We start from the raw sequence: 16,932 nt of genomic DNA, 5'->3' as shown, positions 1-16,932 counted from the left end.
AGCGGCCTGCTGCTGCAACTCCCGAATGGACGCCTCCTGGGCCGCCTGGGTCCCAAGCAGCTTGTTGGTAGTCGCATTCAGGGAGTCCAGCAGCTCAGCCTTCAGCTCCGCAAAACAGCGCAGAAGAGAGGCCTGCTGCTCCTGCGCCCACTTCCACCAGTCCTCGGGTGTTCCGCCGGCTGCCATTTTGTCTTTCTTCCCCCGCTTTTCTTGGGGAGCTGCTGCAGCTTTTTCCTTTGCCCCACTCCGGGTGAGCACCATAAATTATGGGGACTGCTCCTTTAGACACCTTCCCCCACCGGGATTCGTCGAAACAGCGCCGTTTCGGGCCCTCAAATCGGCCCAAAAGTCCTTAAATAGCGGGAGCTGCCGAACGTGCGGCTTAGCTCCGCATAGCCGCAACCGGAAGTCTTTAACTTTTTTAGTTAACTACAAATCCTCCCCTTGGAATTTTTCTTTCCACTTGGAGTATATCTGTTCTGTGAATTCTGAAATGTCTCTTTAACTACCTGCCATTGCATCACTATTGATCTGTTGCTTAATCTTATTTGTCTGTTCGCTTTAGCTAGCACCACTTTCATGCCCTCCATAAGTCCTTATTTAAGTTTAAAATACTAGTTTTCGCACTCTTCCCTCCCTCAAACTGTGTAAAATTCAGTAATGTTTAGATCGCTGCTACCTATTGGTGGCTTCACTGAATTAACCATTAATCCCATCTCGTTGCACAATGCTAGGTCTGATATCGCTTGTTTGCTGGTTGATTCCAGACTCTGCCGTTCCAAAAAACTATCCCGAAAACAATCTATGAACTCATCTCCCTACCTTTGCCCATCTGATTTTTCCAGTCTGTATGTAAATAATAATAATAATCGCTTATTGTCACCAGTAGGCTTCAATGAAGTTACTACGAAAAGTCCCTAGTCGCCACCTTCCAGCACCTGTTCAAGGAGGCTGGTACGGGAATTGAACCCGCGCTGCTGGCCGCCTTCTGCATGACAAGCCAGCTGTTTAGCCCACTGTGCTAAACCAGCCCCTTTATTAAATTAACATCTCCCATGACTATCACTGCCTTTCTGGTACCCTCCCATTATCTCTTATTTATATTCTGTCCTACTGAGAGTTACAATTAGGGGGCCTGGATGCCAATTCCACAAGTGCCTTCTTACCTTTATTATTTCTCATCCCGACCCAAAATGCTTCTACATCGTGGTTTCATGAACTTAATTAACAGAGCCACCCAACCATTACTTTCTAATTCCTGTCCTTCCTAAATGTCACACACCCTTCAATGTTCGGGTCCCAATCTTTGGCTACCAGATCGTACTTATTAATTCATCTCTTTTGTTTTGTATTCAATGTACATTCAGATGCAGAGTCTTTTACTTTTGTCCTTTTCAATATTTTTGGCGCGTTTTGCATTCTCTGCCCACTTCTCCCGCACCAATGTTTGAACCATGCATTCATTTCTCTAATCTTACTTGCCCTATACAAATTTGGACATGGCTCAGAGAATCCAGAAATTATTACCTTTTTAAGGTACTGTTTAATTTGGTTCCTAGCTCCTCTGATTGGCTATATGTCGTTAGTACACGTGGGCCACAACCACTCGATCTTTCCCTTTACACTTTAGGCTCCTCTGCAGACCTGAGCAAATGTGCCGAACGTTAGACCAGGTAGGCAACGTAGGGCGGCACGGTGGTTAGCACTGCTGCCTCACAGCACCAGGGATCTGGGTTTGATTCCGAACTTGAGCGTCTGTCTGTGTGGAGTTTGCACGTTCTCCCCATGTCTGCAGTTTCCTCCCATTGTCCAAAGATGTGCCGGTTAGGTGGATTAGCCATGATCAGTGCATGGAGTTACAGAGCTAGGGCAAGGAAGTGGGTCTCGATAGAGTGCTCTTTCGGACAGTCAGTGCATACTTGATGGCCCGAATGGTCACCTTCTGAACTGTAGGGATTCCAAAGATAGCAACTTGGACTCTCGGTCTTTGCTGCAGAGAATAGTGTGAATTCCCCCTTACTATACCGTCCCGTACTACTACTAAATTCCTTTGTGCTCCCCCACTTGAATGGCTTCTTGTAATACAGTGCCATGTTCAGACAGCTCTTCCACCCAGCCCTCGCTCTCGTCCGTCACAAGCTGAAAGAAGTTCAAACCTGTTGGACAACTGCAGAGGCTGACACTCTTGCATTGCTGCCCTCTGGATCCCTTAGCTACCTCAGCTGCAGTCACACCCTCCCTATTCCTGACTACCTTCTAAATCCAAAGATCCTCATCCGGACGGGTGTGATCACCACCTGGTATAAAATGTCCAGGTAACGGTCTCCCTGCTTTGATTGATTCAATTATTTATTTTATACCCCCAGACTCCCTCTCCCCGGCAACACCCGCACAGGGTACCTTCGGCCCTTTGCCAGTGCACAAAAATGCCAGCTTGGCACGATGACAGTGCCAACCTGCCACTCTGTCAGTGCCCCTGCCAACTGGCTATGCCATGCTGGCACATGGGTAGTAGTGCCAGGGTACCACCCTGCCCAAAGGGCATGCACCCGAGAGCCTCCAATCTGCTGGGAGACCCTCAAGAGTGCCGTTCCGTCTGGTCCCCAGTTGTGGAGACCAATGCTGAACGGCACTCACTCGAGATCTCCTGAGGCGAGGGAAATTGATCCCATGCCTCAAGTAATTCAGGAATCTGCACATTAAAGTTTGTACCAGTATCCAAAGACTACAATTTAAACAGAAAATCCAAAGGCTGCAGTAACTTCTCAGCAGTCAGCAGCGAAGAATGTATATCAAAACAGGCAGCAAGAGGAGGACAGACAATATCCTAACACTGTTGGTGCAGACTCGATGGGCCGAATGTCCTCCTTCTGCTATGTAGGGATTCTGAGACTAGCTGTATCGCTTTAATATGCAGATTTGCTTGTTATCCCACTAACAATGGGCAGGATTTACATTGCAATGTCTCCCGAGATCATATTAGATCTCATAAGGTGTTACGAACCTGGTAGATCCCAAGGGCAGGGTCTCCCAGGTTTTATCAGCTGTGCTGCGCCCCGGCAAACTGCTTTTGTGCTATAGGTGGCACGTTAGCACAGTGGTCAGCACTGTTGCTTCACAGCGCCAGGGACCCGGGTTCGATTCCCTGCTTGGGTCGCTGTCTGTGCAGAATCTGCATGTTCTCCCCGTGTCTGCGTGGGTTTCCTCCCACAAGTCCAGAAAAAGGCTAGTTAGGTGAATTAGACATTCTGAATTCTCACCCAGTGAATCCAATTTGGCGCCAGAGTGTGGCGACTGGGGATTTTCACAGTAACGCCATTGCGGTGTACTGAAAGCCTACTTGTGACACTAATGGAGATTATTATTATCTTCAGGCACAGCATGGCCATTGGATCGCGCCCATAACATTTAACTGCTGTTTGATTTTTAACAAGACATTTCAGTTTCCCTCAGCTTTCCAAACTCTCAATCTGTTGAGTTTGCACTCCAGTGCAAATTCTCAATGAAATTGCTGCTCGCCTCTGGCATTCATAGTCGATATAAACCAAATATGTTGTATCATTGCGCTTTGCAATTTTCCCTCTATACAATCCTGTGTTTTGTTTCTCTGCAAAGAGATTTGTGTTCACGAATGTCAAATTATGATGATGCCACTTGTTTTTCTGATGAATTATGTATGTCATTTGTGTCAGTGTCACAGGAAATTAATTAACTGGCATTAACAATAAGAATAATCTACATAATAGATTTTTATCAAAAGGTTACAGCTACTGTTCTCTGCCAGATAATTGCTACACTTGATCTTTTGTAGTTTGTCATCACTTGAACCACTTTAACAATTATTGTTCGTAGTGTACTGAACCATATATTCTCGTGATATACTTTACGCTGTTACTTTTGTCTGGTGTGTGGTGCGGTTCTTCAGCTATTTTATGGATTTGTTATGATTCTATGCATTTTTAATTTCCCGAGAAGAGATTTTCTTGGTTCCAAACAATAATGTCTTTGGTTTAAAGGTTCAGTTTACAAGAAGAGATTCTGTACAATTTTCTTCTAAATTATACTCCTTGTTTTTGGATTCCAAAGAAGAATTGATGTGATTTGTTTTCCCCAAAACTTCTGTTTGCCAGAAATAAATTAATCTCCCAGCCATTCATTTGAATTAACTTTTTTGATGGACCGGTTTACTCCTTTCCAAAAAATACAGGGCGCAATTCTCCCAACGGTAGACTGAGGCCGCTCCTCACACCCTATTCTCTTCCCCCCCCCCCCCCCAGGGGGGTTAGGAGCGGCGGTGCATGAATCCAGAATGCCCAGCCTTGACGCTTGCGTCAAAGCGACACGCCGGGAATGACGTGGTCGGCGGCGCCGAAGTGGCGTCAGCCGCGCATGCGCAGGTTGCCCGGCTCCAACCCGCCCATGTGCGGTTGCCGTCTTCCCCTCCGCTGCCCCCGCAAGACATGGCGGCTTGATCTTGCGAGGCGGCGGAGGGAAAAGAGTGCGTTGTTTACAGATGCCGGCCCGACGATCGGTGGGCACCGATCGCGGGCCAGACATCTGCTCAGCACGCCCGTGGTGCCCGATCCTCCCTCCACCCCCCACAGGCCCCACACTCACCTGTTGCGCTCTGTTCACACCGGCAGCGACGAGGTGTGATTGGCGCCGGCGTGAACCGGTCGGGTTCAGCAGGCCGCTCGGCCCATCCGGGCCGGAGAATCGGCGGTCACCGTGAGAAACGGCGAGCGTCGATTCTCCGAGCGGCGTGTTGAAAAAGCAGGGGGTGCCAGGGCGGCGTGATTTGCCGGGCCCTCCCGCGATTCTCCCACCCGGCGTGGGGAGTGGAGAATCGCGCCCACAACATATGATTGCAAGCTTGCCAGCTGTGCAAGGTCCATACTTTGTTCCCCTTCCATTGTTTCCATGTTCTTCAGAAGGTCTTCCTTGATGTTTTCCTTTTGCAGTGTTTTGCCATTTCAAAAACATTAACATTTTGTTTGCATATGCACCTCTTCTCAATCTTGTATAAAATCCGCCAGCACTTTGAACATGGCTTTTCTGGAGAAAAAGCATTAATTTTCATTTAAGAACATTTGCCACCTTTTTTATTCCTTTCATTCATTTACTGATCTGGGTATTGGTGGCTAGGCTGCCTATCCATAGTTGTCGTTCAGAAGGTGGTGGTGAGCTGACACCTTGAGCCCTTGCTGTCTCTGAGGTGTAGGTACACCCACAGTGCTGTTGGAGAAGGAGTTCCAGGATTTTGACCCAGCGACAGTGATGGAATGGCAATATTTTTCCAAGTCAAGATGGTGAGTGACCTGGAGGAGAACCTCCAGGTGGTGGTGTTCCCAGATATCTGCTGCTCTTGCCATTCTAGATGGTAGTGGTCCTGGGTTTGAAGGTGCTGCCTAAGGAATTGAGTTCCTTAAAAGCACCTTTTAGATGGTGCACATTGCTGCCTCTGTGCATCCATGGTGGAGGGAGTAGTAATCAAGCAGGTTGCTGAGTGTTGTTGGAGCTGCACTCATTCAGGCAAGTGGAGAGTATTACACTCTTGACTTTTATTAGACAATTGTGACCTCTTGTCCAAAATATTGTCCATAGCTGATTACAGAATGTACAGAGGAGATCTAAAAAGGGGTTAAGATGGAGTATAAGAATGAATGAGCAGCTAACGTGAAAAGGAACCCAAAAGTATTTTCCAAACAAATACAAATAGTTAACGGGCAATCAAAGGAAGAGTGGGACTGATTAAAGACAAACCAGGAGATAATTTTGTAAAGGCTGAAAGCATAGCTGAGGTTCACTACAAAAGGGAATGCTGCCAATGTGGCAGCACAATCTAACATGTTCCTTGCTGAAAGGCAGAAAAGCCACAGCCTAGATTTTGCTAGAAAATGCTTGAATCCCACCTCCCTTTGCCATTATCACTTCCCACAAACGCACAGAAGTAAATGTGCAATGGAATTATAGGAATAATCAACCATTCCGCAAATAAGATGTAGAATGAATATACTACATGACGGCCCAACCTCCTAATTTATTAAACACTCAAATCATATCTGAATGGTTGAGAATTTAATGAACTCCACTTGACAACATATGATCCATGGATTTTAGCACAAAATGCAGAGTGCAGACTATTCTCTGAACGAATAAGACTTCCATTGTGATTATTTGTATTCTGAAATGATTGTAATTGTGCAACCCTTTAATTCCCATTTTATTTTAATGATAATCACAGCTATCATAGTTACTTGTTTTATTTGTATCATCACAATTCTGCACCTGCTATCTTTTTTTTAAAATTTTTATTCAGATTTTTACAAAATATCAGTAACAGAAAATATTAAAAACTGAGAAAACGAAAAAGAGCAAACCCCCCACCATCTCTTTCCCCCCCCCCCCCCCCCCCCCCCCCCCCCCGGTAAATACAAAAAAGAAGAAATAGATTAACGCCTGTCATAAACAAAGAACACATACACGTCTCTTCAACCTAACCCACAGAAACGACCCCCCACCCCGGGCTGCTGCTGCTGCTGGCCTTTTTCCCTACCGTTCTGCCAGGAAATCTAGGAACGGCTGCCACCGCCTGAAAAACCCCTGTACTGATCCCCTTGGCAAATTTCACCCTCCAATTTGATAAATCCCGCCATATCATTGATCCAGGCCTCCACACTTGGGGGCCTCGCATCCTTCCACTGAAGAAGAAGATTCCGCCGGGCTACTAGGGACGCAAAGGCCAGAACATCGGCCTCTTTTGCCTCCTGCACTCCCGGCTCCACTGCAACCCCAAATATTGCGAGTCCCCAGCCTGGATTGACCCTGGATCCTGCCACCCTCGACACCGTGCTTGCTACCCCCTTCCAAAATTCCCCCAGCGCTGGGCATGCCCAGAACATATGGGCATGGTTCGCTGGGCTCCCTGAGCACCTTGTACACCTGTCCTCGCCCCCAAAGAACCTACTCATCCTCGTCCCGGTCATATGAGCCCTATGTTGCAGCTTGAACTGTATGAGGCTAAGCCTCGCACAAGAAGAGGAGGAGTTTACTCTTTCTAGAGCATCCGCCCATGTCCCCTCCTCAATCTCCTCACCCAGCTCCTCTTCCCATTTACCCTTCAGCTCCTCCACCGAGGCCTCGACTACCTCCTGCATCACTTGGTACATGTCCGAAATCCTCCCCTCTCCAACCCACACACCCGAGAGCACCCTGTCCTGCACCCCACACGGGGGCAACAGAGGGAAATCCGCCACCTGCCGTCTGGCAAACGCCCTTACCTGCATGTACCTAAAGATGTTCCCCGGGGGGAGCCCGAACTTCCCCTCTAACTCACCCAGGCTCGCAAACTTCCCGTCTACAAACAGGTCCCTCAACCTCCGAACACCTGCCCTGTGCCAACTCAGGAACCCGCCAACAATTCTCCCTGGAACAAACCGGTGGTTCCCCCGTATCGGGGACCCCATCGAGACCCCCACCTCCCCCCTGTGCCGTCTCCATTGCCCCCAAATTCTGAGGGTAGCCGCCACCACCGGGCTCGTGGTATGCCTCGTTGGAGAGAGCGGCAGCGGCACCGTTGCCAGCGCCTCCAGGCTTGTGCCCACACAGGACGCCATCGCCATCCTCTTCCATGCTGCCCCTTCCCCGTCCATTACCCACTTAGGCACCTTCGCTGCATTGGCAGCCCAGTAGTACCCACAGAGGTTGGGCAGCGCCAGCCCCCCTCTATCCCTGCCCCGCTCCAAAAACACCCTTCTCATCCTCTGGGTCCCATGCGCCCACACAAACCCCGTAATGCTCCTGTTGACCCTCCTTAAAAAGGCCTTCGGGATAAGAATGGGGAGGCACTGGAACAGGAACAAAAACCTCGGGAGCACCGTCATCTAGACTGCACCCTGCCCGCCAGCGACAGCAGCAACATGTCCCATCTTTTAAACTACTCCTCCATTTGCTCCACCAGCCTTATAAGGTTAAGTTTGTGTAGGGCCCCCCAGCTCCTGGACTCCCAGGTACCTAAAGCTCCTCTCCGCCCTTTTTAGTGGGAGCCTACCAATTCCCTCCTCCTGATCCCCCGGGTGCACGACGAACAGCTCGCTCTTCCCCAGGTTGAGCTTATACCCTGAGAAGTCCCCAAATTCCCTGAGAATCTTCATCACCTCCGGCATTCCCCCCACCGGGTCCGCCACATATAACCAGTCATCTGCATAAAGCGACACTCGGTGCTCCTCCCCACCCCGCACCAGTCCCCTCCAGTTCCTCGACTCCCTCAACACCTCCCTAAACCCAAACCCCCCCCCCCCCCTCCGCTGGGGGTTCAGACCGATACAACTCCTCGGAAAAGTCCCTGAAGACCCCATTGATGCCTACCCCCCCTTCGCACCACATTCCCTCCCCTATCCTTCACTCCACCAATCTCCCTGGCCGCATCCCGCTTACGGAGCTGATGCGCCAGCATCCTACTCGCCTTTTCCCCATATTCATACACCGCTCCCTGTGCCTTCCTCCACTGAGCTTCCGTCTTTCTGGTGGTCAGCAGGTCGAACTTGGCCTGAAGACTACGCCGCTCCCCCAGCAATCCCTCCTCCGGAGCCTCCGCGTTTCTCCTATCCACCCTCACCAACTCCCCCCATCAAAAATCTACTGAAAGTTTACCCAACTCCAATCATTGTAAAGCTATTATCGCAATTGGCTTCACCCACCTGAAATTGCCACTGGTTGTAATGTTATCTTCAAAACACAGGCGCAAACTAAGTTGATTGCAAATTAGAAATATTTTTATCTCTCTCTCTTCCTCCCCCCCCCCCCCCCGTCATTCCTCCCATATGCCTCCCAGCATGCTTCTATTTAAGATGACTCTGGAAAGGCTAGGGTTCTGAGAAAGCATACATTTGAAACACAGGGTAAAGAAATTTACCAGGCATGGAAGCCTTTGGTTATGTAAAGAAGCTGGAGTTGTTCTCTTTGGAGCAAAGAAGGTTAAAAGGAGTGATATTTACCATCCAAAATTATGAATGGTTTTGATAGAGTAAGGAGAAACTTTCCAGTGGCAGAAATGTTGGGAACTAGAACGCCAGTTAAAGGTGATTGGCAGGAGGACCAGAGCTGACGGGCGGAATAATAAATTGCACAGTAAGTTATGATCGGGAATGCAGTGCTTAAAGGTAGTGGAAGTAGATTCAGCAGTAGTTCTCGAAAGGTAACTGGATAAATACTGAATGAAAATATCTGATCGAACTATAAGGAAAGTGCTCTGGAGTGGGGATATTAGATAACTCTGCCAAAAGCTTCCACTAGTACAACCTGACTTTGTGGTGTATGATTGGGCATAGCTCCCCTCCACCCACCCCCTGAACCAAACAATTATAACCTAGTTGTTTACTACTTTTTATTCTCCGTCCCTGACAGCTATTAAAATTCAGGTCTCCTTTGACAACCATTGCAGCCTGCTGTTTCCTGGAGGATAAAATGGCGATCAAAATGCATGACTGCTTCAACCAGTGAATTGAAACTGTGGCTGCGATTTAACTGCCTCGTCGTCCCCAAAACAGGACATGACAAGGCCAGTAAATCTCACAAGAACCTTAGGGTGTCCAGGTGGCATCTTCCCTATGCCAGGGTTTGGGCCTGGGGCGCAAGGTGGGGGGAGAGCGGGGGTTTCAAGGACCCCTGTAATTAGTAAGTTGGGGCGTTGAGGGAGGTCCAGAGATCAGGGTGCAATTTTTAAATGGCACCCGAAGCTCTTTATGCACTGGTGTGCTGAGCTGGTTCATTAGGAAATGAGCCTAAAGGTGAGCCATTCCTCACCGATGCCCACAAATGATGCCCTTTAATGGCAGGGTTGTTCTCGGCGCTGCCAGCGCCAGGGAACACTCCGCTAAATATGCCCAAAACAAGACTTTGTTTAATTTCCATTAAACCACGCCCTCTGTTCTCAAATGTAGATTTGGGCTTTTTTTCCCCAATATATAGTCCATAATTATATCAATTTCTCTCATCGTTTTACCTGATAACCTAATCACCAAGATCAATTCTAAATAATATTTAGCATTGCTTGACTTACTTTTCAGATAGAAATAAAGATATACAAGTCAAGCCAACTATTTCCCATGCATGAAGATCTGTAGTGGCATAGGTAAAAGCTATTTTGCTAACTCTGAAACATCCTGCAAGATAGAAGCGTATTTCATTTGTACTAAACAACTGGTTTGGCTGCAGTATTTTATTTGCAAGCTGCTGTATTTCAAGCAGCATTGATGTCTTTTCTAATCTTTGCTTGACCTTTCTGCTAAGAAGAGATTACATTTTGAAACCACTGCACCTCAAGATGGTCTGAACAATAAATCAGATTATCTTGTTCCACTTTCTGCATTTGGTGTACTTCTTTGTTGGATTTGGAAAGTAAATGAGGATAAAAATAATTATCTCCCTTTGATGTAGCTGTCTTCTTCCCGTTTCTCACTTGGCCAGTATTGTTTCAGAAAAGAACTGAGGGAATTTGCCTGGAACACAAAACCGTTTATTTAGTAAATCTGGGAACCTGTGTGTACCTTAGAGCTGGCAGGTTCTGACCTTTTCAGAAAGGCAGAATCCCTTGATCATCCAATTTTGCACAAAAAATGCTGGACATTCTCAGCAGGTCTAACCGCATCTATGTAGAGAGAACAGTTAACATTTCAAGTCTGGATCCAGACTTGCAACATTAGCTCCCTTCTCTCTCCACTGATGCTGTCAAACCTGCTGAGATTGTCCAGCATTTTCAGTTTTTGTTTTACATTCCAGAATCCACAGTAATTTGCTTTTATCTTTGTACTAAGACTGCTGTGCAGGATGGATAAATCTCCAATTTAACCAGAGATAGGAAATCGTAATTCATGCCTTCATTTTTGATCTCCAAAATAACAACACAGACTGTGCCACCATTTTCTGTTCACTGCAGAAGTCTGTTTTAATCAAACTTATTTATACCAACATACTCACTCCTACGTTTCTATGAATTGTTCATAGGGAGCTGTTCCACCTGTCGGGCCACCACCTACTGCTCAGCCAGTACCTGGATTTGGGATAGTAAGTAATCGAAGGTTCATGAGAATGCAACTTACTATTCTGATAATTAAGATCTATAAGATTTTGATGTCAACAAGGATTTTTCTGATTTTATATTGAAAATTTATTAAGCCACCTTGTTAAATGCTGTCATATCAGGCAAATTATCTAAGACTGTAAAATCACTTTCTTCAACACAGTATTTACTGTTTCTTTAAACAAGTAACTGAAGTACTCCTTACATGTGCTGTTTGATTAAGCCACCTGCAAGTACAGGTATACCCATGATGCCTCAGCAGTCAATGATGTATCCTCAGCCCATGATGAGACCAGCATTTGGAGCTGGAGCCGTTCCTGGAACACCGGTAAGTGTTTTTTGTTAGTCTTCGGAAAGAAACAATGACCTATTATGAGGAGTGTGTTAGAAAAATTGGTAACACAATGAGAGAAATTTAGGGTCAGAATAAAGTGCTAGAAAAACTCAACAGGTCTGCCAGCAGATATAGGAACAGGAGTAGGCCATGCAACCCACTGAGCCTGCTCCACCATTTAACAGGATCATGATTGATCGGGTGCTTCAATGCCTTTTATACCCGCTACCGCCATAGCCCTATTTAAGATCTCCAGCTTCTACAGTATTTTGATTTTAATATGAGAAGTACTGCAAATTCAAGTCATGGTGCTGCCTGCCAGTTGAGCTAGTCACTGCGAGTTGGACTGAAACAAAAGGCAATAAGTTGCTTCAAGGAAAATCTTCCCATTTTATTACACAAAATATACATGCAGGTAAAGGTTGAGGTAAATTTTCAGAAGCATCATCCACATAGACATTTGTGTGCTAAGAGAACATCGCAGGAATTTGTAAAGTTTTCTGATTTTGTGATATTGGGAATTTTCTGCATGCCCACCATGATCTTCAGTTCATTTTCCTGCGACACAAGTTCTGTTGAAAATCAATATTTTATAATGTATGAAGGAAGGAGACACATGAAGCCAAAAAAGAATGATTTTTTTTCCAACAGGTCTCGAGTCAAGACCTTGTAGTTAAAAGCCCCACTCTTCCAGACATTTAAACATCTTCTAACTTCCGGGCTCCTCGATATCAGCTTTTGGGGGGTGCCCCAAAGATGCGCTGGGAAACCCCTCTATGAATTTTGCAAGTAAGCATCTGCATTGCAGTTGCCCAGAAGAGCTAACTTCCTCTGGGCAATTGCACTGCACTTTGAACCATCCAAGAATGCGAGTTTAAATAGCAAACTTCAGATGGTTCTGGCTATGTTACAACCTCTTCTAATTTCTGAGTAGCTATTGTGAAGACCCAGACTGACCTTCCACAGTATCCCTCCCTCTCACACAGGCCCAATTCTTATCCTCAACTGACCCAGATGGTTCTAACCCCTGACCATGCTGGGTACTCTTAGACCCGACTCTCACACCGATACTTGACCTTCTGTCCCTCCACACCACCCCCAACTCCAGGAAACTCAATCTGTCCACCCACCCTACATCCAACCCCCTCAGCCCCCACCCAAAATCCTATTCACTTTCTCCCTGATTTGTCATTTTCAATTGGACCTTTAAACGTCACCTGGTTTGCGGCAGTTAGTGCTGTAAAAAAAAAAGGGGGCATGTCCTCCTTCACTCCGACTCTCTTTAGACGTCGCGCTGGGCTTTTGAGACAGCTATGCTGCATGGATCGCGCCCTGCCTAAGTCAGAAGGTCGGGCGAGACTGGCGTGGAAGAAATTTTACATAGGTATGTTGGCATGGAGTGGCAATTCAAAGCTGATAACCACTCCGAGGAAGTTACTGTCATTCTAGGCTGATGTATTAGTGCAGTACTGAAGGAGGGCTTCAATTCCAATTGGTTTCTACCCTCTTTACTGATCTATGGTATCTGATTGGCTTTGTTGTTTAATGGTCTATACTTACTTCTATATCATTGCAATATCTCGGATCATCCCACTGTTGCTGAACAGTCCTGTGTGATGGTTCCTCCCTCCACCTCACCTTAGCTCACTTAATTTTCTATAAGACTCTTTCCATTTCTAGTTTGATCATGTTTGACCTTAAACCTGATCATGCTGTAGTAATTACACCCAAGTTGCTCATCCATTATATAACTTGTATGCCAAATCTATTTCATTACGCCTAACAAGACTAGCAATGCTTCTGCCATCATAACCTCCTAACCTACTGCTTGACGAAGGGATTTTCTTGCTTCTCACTACTATAGAAACAGTTGCAAATAGATTCAACAAATGGACTTAAAATGCCAACTAAAATCACTGTAATTATAGTTTTAGCCTGTTAAGTTTAGTTTATGTATGCCTGTAAACAGAACTGCATCATTTAACTAGCTATTCTTAGATTGTGTTCTTTATTGGTCTGGATTCTTTGTCACTATAGACTTTCTTTCTCATGGCAATCATTAGTAAGTGATTCTTAATTACTGTGTGGAGTCATCAATCAGGAGTAAATGTGCCTTGGAAGCTGGACAAGGGACAAGAACAATAATTCTATGGCTGTGATGAAGAGACATAAATGGCTTTATTCAGAGAGCAGGGTCTCAAAACTTGACTGACTGGAGCAACATGAGGAAATTTACCACAAATCCAGATGGCAAAGGGGTAGCATATTGATAAGTTATTCAAACATAATCTGTATACAGAACTTATTCTGAAATTTTAATAGAGGAAGAAGAAGTGGTGAAGGGTTGAGCTGCTTGAAATTTTATGAATACAGAGAAAGTGGTATATTCTGGGCGGTGATCTTCCATTAATCATTTCCTATAATTCTTAAGGAGATTGTTACAAAGAGAATAAAGAGAACACAAATTTGTGGGATGAAATTTATCTCTGGGAAGGAATGCTCGTACTATTGCCCAAGAGCATTATTCTAATGATGCATGATAATTTGAAATGAGCATGACCAGGACTATAAGGTTTAATATTTGTATTCTACTTTAATTTTACTACAGAATAAATTATGTTGGGTGGAAGTAAAATTGGTGATACCCTCCTAATATATTGTTATATTTAATCCTATAAATAAAATGTGAAACCTGAATATATCCTGTTCTAAAGAGATTGGTTTCCCTATGGTTGAAATTGAGAAAGTGTTTCTTTGGCACAAATCATGTACTTAGTATGTTTGCTGGCTTTTTCATATTTCCCGCCTTCATGAATATATTTTTAAAACTCTAGTTTATCATGTTTGAAATTGGATAATTGTTGCATGAACAGAATGTGCATGTAAAGTATAATTATAACCTTTCTAACCTCTTGGCCTCACTATATTGCTGCTTTTTCTGCCTTCTTTGGTCTCCGCTTTGTTAGCTCTCCCCAAACCCAACGCCTGCCACTCAGAGCCCCAAGAAACCTGCAACAAAGGACCCTCTAGCAGATCTAAACATCAAGGATTTCTTGTAAACAAAGGTACACTCCAGGTTCTACCTGGAACACGTTTTGTTTGCTGAAAGTTAGAATTGCATGGATAGTGTGCCAGTTTGTGAGTGATTGACAGAAATGTTACAGGTAGATTGCACAAGTTTCTACTCCAGCAACTTTCTAACACAGATATTAGAGGTTTGTTAAGTTTTTAAAAGTCAGCTTTCTTACCTTGTATAGAAAATGTCAATCAGAATAAGAAAATATTGCCCGCAGTTTAAATGCTAGCTTAGATGGTGAATACAAAACAGTAAGAGGTTGTGCTGGTGTTTCACAGCATACAATGTAATCAGGTAATTTTACATTCTCTATTACAGATGTTTTAATTTCTTACCAATTTGTCCTCCTCTCTCCCTCCTGAATCTATTGTATCCTTGCTAAATTGTGTTTCCAGAAGTGTCAACTGCCCTCTACTCTGTGCCGAGCCCAAGTAATGAGTATTAGTATTGAACTCTCAGAATTGTTAGAGCACGAGAGGCCATTCAGCCCATCATACTTGCACCAGCTCTCCGCATGTGCAATTTAGCGAGTGCCATTCCCTTTGGCATTAAGCATAGGGAAGCTGTACAATTGAAGGGATTTTATAACTGAACCAGATCTATCCTGGCCAGTTTCTGCTCTCAACTTTTCTCAAAGCAGTGACTACAGTGGCAGTTTAGAAGCTGGTACTCTCTCCTAATCCAAGATTCTAAGGGTCTTGAAGATTTTTATTGAGATCGGTTCTGTGCAGACTCTGGAATCAGACTGGGGATCTTCTTAGACTATGTGGCTTGGTCGCTTCAATACTTAAACTTCAGGAAAGCCAGACAAGTGTTTAGGTAAGGTAGAACCTGAGCTAGTTTTCATTTATGCATTTCATCATATTTATTTGTCTTGAATTACAATTAAAATTAACAGTCTGTCATTAAATGATGCCAAAATTGAGTGTTCACAGTATCTACAATGTGAATGTGAAAGCACCCCAATCGACCAGGCATTCCTGGTTAAACATGGAAATCTAAAACGTGCTGTCATTGATTACCCACTCCACCAAAGGGTGCATTGTTGAAGCCCTTACAGATAGAAACAATTCAAAATCATGGGAATTTCCCCTTTTTACGTTACCATTTCTGTTTTAAAACCTTTGAAAGAGTTGGACCTTGTTGAATGAGGTGTAAATGGGTTTTTAAAAGGCTTCCTAAGTGATTAGCACCAGACATGAGCTGCTAAGTAACACTAAACTGAGCTTTTTTTACATTAAAGAAGATTGAGAGAGGATCTTCCTATAAAAGCAAATTACTGCAGATGCTGGAATCTGAAACGATCTCAGCAGGTCTGGCAGCATCTGTAGGGAGAGAAAAGAGCTAACGTTTGGAGTCCGATGACTCTTTGTCAAAGCTAACAGAGAAAGTGGGAAATATTTATACTGTGGAGTGAGAATGAAAGATGAGTCATAGCCACAGAAATCCAGGGGCACTGGGTGCTAATGGCCACAGAAACCAAGGGGAAAGGATGCTAATGGCAGTCCCCAGAGAAAACAAAAGATGTGAAAGGCCAAACAGCAGAGAAACTAATATCCGGGTGAATCGCAGAAGGTGGAACACCTGCCCTTTACCTCTTCCATGCTTAGCATCCCAGGCCCAAAACACTCATTCCAGTGGTTTCACTTGCATCTCTTCCAATTTGTTCTACTGCATCCGCTGTTCCCAATGTGGTCTCCTCTATACCGGAGAGACCAAACGCAGACTGGGTGATCGCTTTGCTGAGCATCTTTGGTCTGTGCGCATTCAGGGGCTGGTTTAGCTCACAGGGGCTGGTTTAGCTCACTCGGCTAAATCGCTGGCTTTTAAAGCAGGCCAGCAGCACGGTTCGATTCCCGTACCAGCCTCCCCGGACAGGCGCCGGAATGTGGCGACTAGGGGCTTTTCACAGTAACTTAATTGAAGCCTACTCGTGACAATAAGCGATTTTCATTTTTTCATTTCATTCAAGACTCTGACCTTCCCGTTGCTTGCCATTTTAACAAAAGACCCTGCTCCCAAGTCTGTTCTTGGCCTGCTGCAATGTTCCAGTGAAGCTCAACGCAAACTGGAGGAACAACATCTCATCTTCCGGTTAGGTACGCGACAGCCTTCCGGTCTCGACATTGAATTCAACAACTTCAGATGATTAGCTCTACCCCACCTCGACCCATTTGTTTTCATCCCATTTAATTTTAACTGTCTTTTACCATTTCTTTCTTTCTTGTCTTTCTTAATATATATTGACCTTCTTCCCCCCCCCCCCCCCCCCCCCCCCGCCCTCCCCGCATCATATCCACCTTTCCTTACCCTTTCTCCTCTTTGCTTCCCCCTTCCCCTCCCCCCACATCTACAGTTGACCCTTTAATGTTAGTTTCCCTGCTGTTTGGCCTTTCACATCTTTTCTTCTCTCTGGGGACTGCCATTAGCACCCTTTCCCCT

The 16,932-nt window shown here is 45.4% G+C and overlaps 1 protein-coding gene across 28 annotated transcripts in view; it reads left to right on the top strand.

The window, feature by feature from the left end:
* The window catches only part of snap91a (synaptosome associated protein 91a), a 329,189-nt gene that overhangs the window by 295,316 nt on the left and 16,941 nt on the right, over positions 1-16,932 (top strand). For 24 of the 28 annotated variants that reach the window (XM_038799504.1, XM_038799494.1, XM_038799491.1 and 21 more), the window contains 3 exons: positions 11,005-11,064; positions 11,304-11,408; positions 14,365-14,479. In XM_038799504.1, coding sequence (XP_038655432.1) covers positions 11,005-11,064; positions 11,304-11,408; positions 14,365-14,479 — 280 coding nt within the window. The remainder of the gene's footprint in view (positions 1-11,004; positions 11,065-11,303; positions 11,409-14,364; positions 14,480-16,932) is intronic. The other 4 variants (XM_038799505.1, XM_038799514.1, XM_038799513.1 and 1 more) reach the window with 2 other exon arrangements.

This window comes from Scyliorhinus canicula, chromosome 6 (genome assembly GCF_902713615.1).
Source record: "Scyliorhinus canicula chromosome 6, sScyCan1.1, whole genome shotgun sequence".
In the NCBI taxonomy this organism is placed as follows: domain Eukaryota; kingdom Metazoa; phylum Chordata; class Chondrichthyes; order Carcharhiniformes; family Scyliorhinidae; genus Scyliorhinus; species Scyliorhinus canicula.
This window is presented reverse-complemented; position numbering and strand designations above follow the sequence as displayed.